We start from the raw sequence: 9,769 nt of genomic DNA, 5'->3' as shown, positions 1-9,769 counted from the left end.
TAAGTTTGTAACATAGTGTTTTATCACAGTTAAAACAAAACAACAACAAACTGTTGTTAATTAATATTTAAAGCTTTTTTAGGTTTTTTTTTATTACAATCAGTTTGTTCTTATTCATTAACAAGCTTGATTTAATATGCTTCAAACCATAAAGTGTTAATAAGGATATAAGGAACATAGTTAAACAAGAAAAAAAAAAGTTATATAACTCTAATTTAAGTAGCATACTTAGTTTATTCTACAAACATGGATAAAACACAACAAACGTTAGTTTGAATTTTTAAAGTATGATTGTTTCACACTTGTTTGACAAGTGAAGTTTAGACATCTAATTAATAGAAGCTAACTATAACTTTGGCATCATTCAAAAATCTTTTAATAATTTTTAGCTGATAACTTATAACTTAAATAACTAACAATCAAGTAAATTTTATTCAATTGTTTTTCCCAAAAACACATTAATGTTTTAAATTTCTCTGAGAATAAAAGTAAAATATATACATTTCTTTTTTTATCATTTAGAAACATAGAAATAAGCTAACTAATTAAAAATTTACATCAGGATCTATTTATTATTTTACTTCTAGAAAAGCTAAAAGAAAAAAAATATTTTTTTTTTATTATTTTTTCATTAATTACTATACTAGACTTTTGTATATCATTATAAACTCTATACATTGTTTTTAAACAGTTAAGCTATTATAAAAACTCAGGCAACTAAGAACTTTTTTTTAAACTTAGACTAAGGCATATTTATTTTGTTTTAAAATTAGGTGAGTTTAGATATTTTTCAAAAATTTTAATCTAGGTTATTGTTTTTACTTTTTTTAATAACTGTATTTTTCAGGGTGCCAAAAAACCTGGAATCCTACAAAAAAATTGAAACTTGACAGTGTAATTTGAGAAATTTTGAAAAAAACTTGGAGTTTCGAACAAAAATTACTTAAAAAACTTGAATGTTTTAACAATATCTACAACTTACGTAGAAAATTTTAAATTTGACATGAAAAACCTACCATTAAGATATTTTTTTTTCATAATCAAAAACTTTATTTAGACAAAAACACATTCAAAGTAGCTTTACAGTATCTTTTTCTGTTGTTGCACTATATATCACAATTGTTGACCTCAAACTTAGCTTTAAACTAAAATAGACCAAAAAAAATTTTACTTTTAAGGACCTGGAAAATATTTCTTAGCAACCCTGATTTTAAATTACTCTTTTTTTTACTATTTAAAGGTTTGTAAGCTTGATTGAAAACAATAATGGCCTTAGTTGTGGTAAGAATTGCTTTGTTTAATCAAGCGTAAAATGTAATATAAATCAAACAAAATTTTTCTTTGTCCATTGCTCCATTTCTATAACAACAAGCACTTTAACAAGTTTAATGGCATTTAGTTTTTGAACATTGCTAGTATTAAATGATTAGATTAATCAGGAAAGGTTGATGCAATTCAGGTTCTTTTCTTTTTGGTTCGGAATGTGGTAACTCTGTCAATACTAAACAAACTGATAACTACATCAGATTTATAGAAACTTAATATTTTAATGCCTTTAACTATAAAACACATTTACTTTCAAAAATTTAAGAAACAGTTTTGCTTCTATCAGAAACAAAAAAAATTGTTCTAAATTAATATCTTTTACTACAAGCTATTATACAAATATTAGAAAAATAATCTATTTTTTACCAACAGACATGTATGAATCATACATACCATTTATAAATAGTTAAAAATGGACATAGAAAATGGAATATTTGATGAAGAGCCTTTTAAGGTTAATTTTAGTTTCATAAATTTTTTAAACACTAATTAAAGTATTCATGCTTTTTATTTTTTGTTTGTTTCTTTATTTTTTTAATGCTGTATTTTGTCCAAAGTTTACAATCTAATTTTTGTTGAGTCATTTCAAACATGCATATACACCTAACAAACAGATTTGAATGTTAAAACTTTAATGGTAATTATAGTAAAACTTAATCTTATAAAAGTTTGATAGATTAAAAAAAAACTTTTAAAAAGCTTTTGTTTGATATTAACACTTTTTTTTGCAGACAGTGAATTGGATGTTTAATACTGTAAGTTGTTGGTCATTTTCCAGAATATTTTGAGTTAATAGAATTGATAGAATACCTAAAATTTGTTGAAGTGACGAAAATTTATATTTAATGGTGTTTGTTAACTATAGTGTAAAATTATTCTATGTTATATTATGTATAATGAAATTTAACTATCTATTACTAAGTTAAACAACTTTTGTTAAAAACCATAACAAACTATTTATATATTTTTTTCTATTCTTATACCAGGGTTGCCACTTTACCTGGAAACCTGGAAAAACCTTGAAAAATCTTAAATTTGACAATTTAGGCAAAAATAACCTGAAAAAACCTGGAACTTGAAAAATTTTGAAAAAAAACCTGGAAAAACCTGGAATTTTGATCAAAAAACCTGGAATTTTTAATAATTTTAACATTTTAGTAGTAAAGTTTTGATTTGACACAAAATATCTATCGTATGAATAAAATTGTTTTGTAATAATCAAAAATTTTTTTTATTAAAAAACACATATAAAGTAACTTTACAGTATCTTTTCAATGTTTTTATACTATTTAACACAATTTCTTATGTATAAATTAACATAAAACTTCAAATAGACACAAAAATGTGTACTTTTGAAAAACCTAGAAGAAATTTGGAAAACCTGGAAAATCGTTTGAAAAAACGGGTGGCAACCCTGTTATTTGTATTAACTTCACAATACTAGAAAAAATACTTTTTTCCTTGTTAAAGCCAAATTAATGTTAACACACTCACATAGTTTTCTTTGTAGTATAGTGACAATGATCAAATGAGTGTTGAAGAAATATTCAACAAAATAAAAGCTCATCAGCGAGAAATGTCTAGTAGTACTGCTAAATCAATAAGGAAGATTCTTCAGATTGCTGATAAAAACCAGAATGGATACATTAACAGAAATGATTTTCTACAACTGGTTTTTACATGTTTTTTGATTAGAGTGATATTTCATGTATTAAAAGTCTTGTACAAATTTGTAGACATTAGATTTAAGAAAAATTTCTGATTTGATGTACTTTTATTATTTTTATTCTTTATCTCTTTTTTAATTAACTTATTTTTGTATTTTGGTCAAATGAGTTTTTAACTCGTATTATTTGTTACTTAATTAACTTAAATACTACACATAGTAATAATATTGAATTTTTTTTTGTTTAATCTATTATGCTGTTATCAATTTTAGAATTTAAATGCAAAACAGTTTTTACTTATTTTTTTAGTTTAAAACAATAAACTTTTTCTAGTTAAAAAACGAGGAAAGTATAGCCAAAGCCAACAACGGAATTGGTTTTGTAAGCTTGAGTATTTTTAACAAGTCAATTGAAAAGCTGGGGAAATGGTATATTCCAAATAAGGAACACAGAGAACAGTTCTACAGTGACAGATTTGTCAGAATACCTTTCATGACTGTTGTTCTAACACTAGTTCAGGTTACTAAAATTACTTGATAATTTAGAATGTACATTAAATTCTTATAGTTTAATTAACTCTAACACAAAGCAGACACTACTGTTTGTTTAAAGTTTTACCAAAAAAAAAAGACATTTAACTTACAAAATTTGATTTTTGAAATAAATTTATAAAATAAAAAAATAACTTTGAATGTTCCTAATTAATTTAAATGTTTAAATATTGATATTTTCAACACTTATATAGTTTTTTTCACAATACTATTTAAAGTTCAAAAATTCTTAAATTTATTTATAGTCAAATAAAATAATTTCTACTATAAGAAACGATTGTTGTGTTTGTAAATCTTTAGTAGAATTTGATAATTTTTTTTATAATATACACCAACAAAAAATTTACTTAGTTTTGTGTATTTTTCGCAGATAATAGTTTTTATAGTCTATGCTAGTAAGTACGGGTCAAACTATGTTGATGACAAATTTCTAGAAACACATAAAGTAGCCTTTGATCTGACCTACAAGCAAGAAGCTTGGAGATATTTAACATACATGTTTGTACATAAAGGGTTAGTTATAAAAATGCAAAACTATTGAAGGTATATAATAACTTTTATGAGTAAAAAAGAGCCTATTTTTTTGGTTAGCTGTAAAACTTGCAAGAACATACAAAATTGCACGAGGGAACAAATATGCACGCAGAAATTTTTGCACCAGATAGTTTTTTTTTTTTAGTTTTAATTTTAACATAGCTTTTTTTTTACTCTCACTGTTACCCCTTACCTTTACCCTTGGTCGTTAAGTTTGTTTTATTTTCTTTTTTTTTTTTTAACTTTTTTGTTTTTTTTTTACCTTTTTTGTTGTTTTATTTTTTTGACTATTCCTGTCACCCCTAACCTTAACCCTCAGTCAGTAGCTTTTTTTTATTTATTTTTATTTTTCTTGTAATAATAGCTTTTGTTAATTATTTTGTAAATTTTATTTTTACTATCACTGTTAACCCTAACCCTTACTCTTGGTAAGTAACTTTTTTTCTTTATAATTTTTCAATAAATTATTATTATTATTTTTTTTTTCTGTATTATTTTTACTCTTGTCCAAAAATTTAACTCGTGCAAAATTCACCCTTTGTCCAAAATTGTCTTTTTGCAATTTTGTGCGCTCGTGCAAATTTGGCTTCGTGCAATTTAGACTCATTCCAAATATTTAAAGCTGTCATTAAACTTGGTACTGTTTATTTTTACTTGTTTGTCACGAAAAGCACGTGAAAATATTTGATATTTATTTTTTGTTGTTTTTAATATACCAAATCCTTAGCCAAAAGTTATCTATATCTTTTGTTTCATTATTAAATAAAAACACTTATGCAAATTTTATAATCACATCCAACGAAAAATTGTAAGATAAAAAACCATTAAATCAGTTAAATATAAAAAAAGTCTTAAAAATAAAGTTCCTATTTAATTTAAATATTAACCATTCATATTAATAAAACTTGAGTGATTAGTATAAAACATAAGATATTTTACTAATTTTTATCTTAAAACAATCAAATAAGTATAAATAAATTTTCAGAGTAGTGCACCTTCTTGGTAACATCCTGATAAGTTGTCTTTGCGCAATTCCGCTTGAAATGGTTCATGGCAGTGTTAGAATAGGTGGAATTTACTTTGCTGGTGTCATTGCAGGTATTATGTTACAAATGTTAATAAATTATCAGAAGATTCTAGAATGTTTTTTACTAAGAAATTTTATTAGTTTAAAATTAAAGTTAAGTCGTGTTTGTAAAACATTTGTTCATTAGTTCTATCTTACCGTATAACAGTTATAAAATAGCCCATTATTGCTGTTGTATTTCAAATTTTGTTTGAAATGTTTTTGGAACAGGTCAAAAGTAGCTTATAAACACTTATAACCGTTTATAATTACAAATTATTTTTATTAAAAATCATATGAATGTAACCAGGTAGCTAAAATGAAAAACACTTTGAATAATCTGTTAAACTTAAATTTTATTTATCATAGTTTACAGATACTAGTGTATCACTTTTTAATCAGGATGATTAGCAAGTTAGATTTTTGATAAGAGCTATAAACTATCTTAACTAATAAAAATAGTATTACAAATAGTTATTTTAATTTAGTTTTATCAGGATTACTCACAAGTGGTATTTTGAGCAAATGTTCAATTTTAGTTGGATTGTCAATATTATAGCTAAAAGTAGTAAAATTAATACAACTTTTATCAGGTTTATTAGCAAAAGTAATTTTTGATAAATGCTAAAAAGTTAAAAAATTAACAACATTGTTATTACAAATAGTTAATTAAATAATCTCTTATCAGGATCCTTAGCAAGTGGTATTTTCGACAAGTGTTCAATTTTAGTTGGTTCCAGTGGTGGTTGCTACGCTGTACTTTTTGCACATATCGCCAATATAGTGCTGGTTTGTTTGATATTTTTAATAATTTGAAGGTGATATAAAATATAAATGTTTGTTTGAACCTGATTTGTTTAACATAATGCTAAAATAATGATGGTTTGTTTAAAACTTTTAACGATTATAAATTCTCAGTTAATATTTTCATATAATTTTATACAAGTAGACTTAAAACTTTTCTAATCACTTCTGGTTTGTTCAATATTTTTATTATAAGTTTTAAGACATTTTATATAAAGAAGTGATTTTATTCAAAAAATGTTGAAAAAAAATAGTTTGTAAAAAGTTCTTTTCAAAAAGTTCTCACCTTTTTGTTTTGTGTTTAATAAAATTTACAAGCAATTTAAATATTAATAAATCAAAGCTGTAAACTTGTAATTTATGTTTTGATAACAACTTCTTCTTGAATTTTTTAATTGATCATTGTGATAGTATTGAAAAATTTAAAATAAACGACAGTTTTGATTATATTGAGATGCTTTCTTAACAAAAGTTTTGAATCTTTTTTTTTAATCAAATTTAAACTCGGAACATTTCCATAAAATATGTAATCTGAATAATACTTTTAATTATAATATATTGTATAAAGTTTTGTCTTATTTTTCGGAAATTTACCATTGTTTTATAAATAGTAGACTGCCAATATTTATTATTACATGTTTTTATTTTACTTCATTAGTTTTATTAAAATTAAAGTATTATCAATCTAACAAGACTAAATTAAGAACTATTTTTTGTTGAGATTTTGTGTGATTTGTAATTTTTGCAAAATGTTTTCTTCCACAGTACTTATAATAACAGTTTTGATTATATTTTTGATGTGCATCTGTTAAAACAATTTATGATTTTTAAAACTGTTGCTTATGACATATGTTTAAATAATTTAAATCAATCTGTTTTATAGTTACTCTTTTACTGCATTGTAAAATAGTAGCTATAAAACGCAATAGTTTGTATTTATATACATTATTCTATTCTGTTTTGTTCATGATATGATTTTATAATTTACTTACAATATCAACTGTTTATAAATCAACTTAAACGTAATACAGTTGCGATAGTTTTACATTTAAAAAATAGTTGTAAGTTAAACAAAACTTATTGTAATTACTTAAATCAAATACTAATCTAGCAAAAATTGCAATGTGCAATGGTGTAACACCAAACAAGAACATGTAGTTTGAATGCAATTACCTTACATAAAAATATTATATGCAACTTTATACTTTTGTTAAAATCCGATGACATTAAACTTGTTTTGAATAGCTCTGGTAGGACTTCTATCAAAGCTCTTTTTTTGAAAACATTTATTGCAGAATTTTATTGTATGCAGAATTGTAAAAAGAGTATTTCCATTATGACGTATTTTTTGTAACTTTATTGTATGACTTATTATACTTTACTTTACCATCAAGTATTAATCTTGATTATGTTTATTTATTACTTTTAGGCATATGTTAACATTAATAAGATTTTTGACATTTTTTGTTGCTAAAGCATTCATTTAAAATTATATTAAATGTTTTTGTAAATTCTTTATTTAGTTTTACCTCACAAAGACCCATTGTTAATGTGATTGATTACTCGGTAGTCTTTCGCCTTAATTTTTTTTTAGTAAACAACACTTTGTTGTATTTTTGTGTAGTGAGCATATACAAGTTTGACTATGAATTTGCAAAAAAAAGTTTTATTACTTATTTTTCTTACAATATTTTTGTTAAATTTACCTTGTGAAAATTAAACTGTGTTTGCTTAATCATACAGTTAACTTCTCCCAAAGCTTTACTTAACAGGTCTGCTTTACATATTTTTGCTTAATATTTTACACTGGTTGGACATTTTTCATTATTGTAACAAAGTTTCATGAGGACAAAACCTTAATGCGATTCATATTTAAAACCTTACACGTGAGATACTTTTGCAATGAATCATTTTATATAAAAATTAAAATTAAGTTTATGAAGAGCCTTCAACACATTTTAAAGTATTAGTAAGAGTTTATTAAAGCCATAGGGAGGGAGGGGGTCCAACATTTTTTTTACAAAAATTAACTTTGGCTTTTATATGAAAGCTTAAGTCCAAAGTACTAGCCAGTTTTTATAGAATTAAAAAATAACATTTACTTTTGAGATATTAAATTTTTTGTAAAAATTTTCCTATGTAAACGTATGGACCGCAAAATTTTTGGAATCAATTTTCTCGGAAATTTTAAAACTCACTAAAAATCTATCTCCTCCTTCATTTTTCAAGCAATCTTCTTCAAATTTTCAGGAAACATTTCTTATAATAGAAGGAAAAAATGTTACCTTAGAATCTTAGTAATTTCAAAAAATAACAATTTTATCATAAAAATTAAAAAAAAAGTGTCTTGAAGCTTAGAAAAAACTCTATAAAATAAGATCAACTTGTAAAAAACATGGTTTACCCCCTATGGCCTTAACACCTAGCATTTTTTAAGCAAGTTTGTGTTTTTTAATTTAAACTGAATTGCAATAGTTTGAATATTTTTTTATAAAAATTTAATAAAATGAAAGTTTTTTTGTTGTTGTGTTTTACACTACTATCATTAAAAATTATTAAACTTAACTGAGTATTTCAAGAAATAAAACATAAGTAGTTAATTCAAACATTTTTTATGTTAAAAAAAAATTACTTTATATAGATGGTCTTTAAATAAAACTTGTTTTTATATTTTAAAGGGCAAAAACTTTTTGAAATTAACTATTAAATATATCAAATTAACTTGTTATTTGTTTTATACATCAAACTAAAAACAGCAATAGTATAGTTTTTTTTTGAAAAATTTTAAGAATATTTATCGGGCCATTAAGACTTATTTTTTTATAAAGTATTTTTATGATTAAAAAGTTATGTCTTTGTTAAAATTGTGCCGTTTTTTGAAAATGTAAAACTTCATAGTAAAACTAAATTCTTTAAGAGTGGAAATATTTTCAGAACTATGACGTGATGAAAAAAAGATCGTACTACCTACGAGTGGCCTGTTTATCTACTATTAGTAAGTTTTTTTTTTATTTCCAATGCATTGATTATTAAAATTATTTAATAGTAGTTGCGAGGATTCTACTTGAGTTATACATAAGAATGTATAAAAAAATATTTTTAAAATGGAAAAAGGTATTAAAAATATATTTTATAAATAATTACGAGACATAATAAATGAATTTAATACTTTAAGAGCTTGTAGAAAAAAAATAAAACTAAAAAAATTCTATCAGTTATAGCAACATATATTTTAAGTATAAACGTTTTATAAACAATTAAAATAATAAATTTTAGGTGTTGTTCTCTTCGTGCAAACTGTTGTTCAAAGAAATTCAGACACCGGAAGAAATTTGTCATTTTCTGCTCACTTATCTGGGGGACTAGTCGGTGTGATGCTGGGACTGTTTGTTCTGAAAAATTTCAAGAAAACCAAGAAAGAAAAGATAATTGCTTATGTAGCAGTTGCTGTTTACGTTGTTGCTATGGTCCTGGGTGTAGTTTTCAACGCTACAAACCCAATACCTAGTTGCGAAAGCTCAGAAACAACATAAAGAAAAATTAGAACTATTTCTGTTTTAAAATTTTATAATTAAAAGCGATAAAAAATGCTTCTATGGTGGTTTTTCGATTTTTTATTAATATTTTTACAAAAAAAAAGATAATTAAAAAGTAGTATAAGTAAAAAAAAACATTAAAATAAGTTAAGTTCCTAACATTTATTTTCTATTATTTTTGTTACAAGTTACTAAGCTTTACTTAAATTTACCTTACACTAAGTTTACTTTTGTTGCTTTAATTGTTTTTCTGACATTGATAATTTTTGTATTTCTATATAAAAT

General features: G+C 23.7%; 1 protein-coding gene across 1 annotated transcript; it reads left to right on the top strand.

Annotated features, from left to right (window-relative positions):
* Positions 1-1,738: 1,738 nt before the first annotated feature.
* On the top strand, positions 1,739-9,481 carry LOC145841928 (rhomboid-related protein 2-like). Its single transcript, XM_082949240.1, has 8 exons — positions 1,739-1,780; positions 2,837-2,998; positions 3,327-3,512; positions 3,915-4,057; positions 5,064-5,176; positions 5,833-5,933; positions 8,883-8,943; positions 9,225-9,481. The coding sequence occupies exons 1-8, from the start codon at positions 1,739-1,741 to the stop codon at positions 9,479-9,481; spliced, it is 1,065 nt and encodes a 354-aa protein (XP_082805366.1).
* The last annotated feature ends 288 nt before the right edge of the window (positions 9,482-9,769 follow it).

Source organism: Thalia democratica, chromosome 1 (assembly GCF_965202585.1).
Source record: "Thalia democratica chromosome 1, ktThaDemo2.hap1.1, whole genome shotgun sequence".
Taxonomy (NCBI): domain Eukaryota; kingdom Metazoa; phylum Chordata; class Thaliacea; order Salpida; family Salpidae; genus Thalia; species Thalia democratica.
Note: the sequence above shows the minus strand (reverse complement) of the source record. Positions and strands in the feature narration are given on the sequence as shown.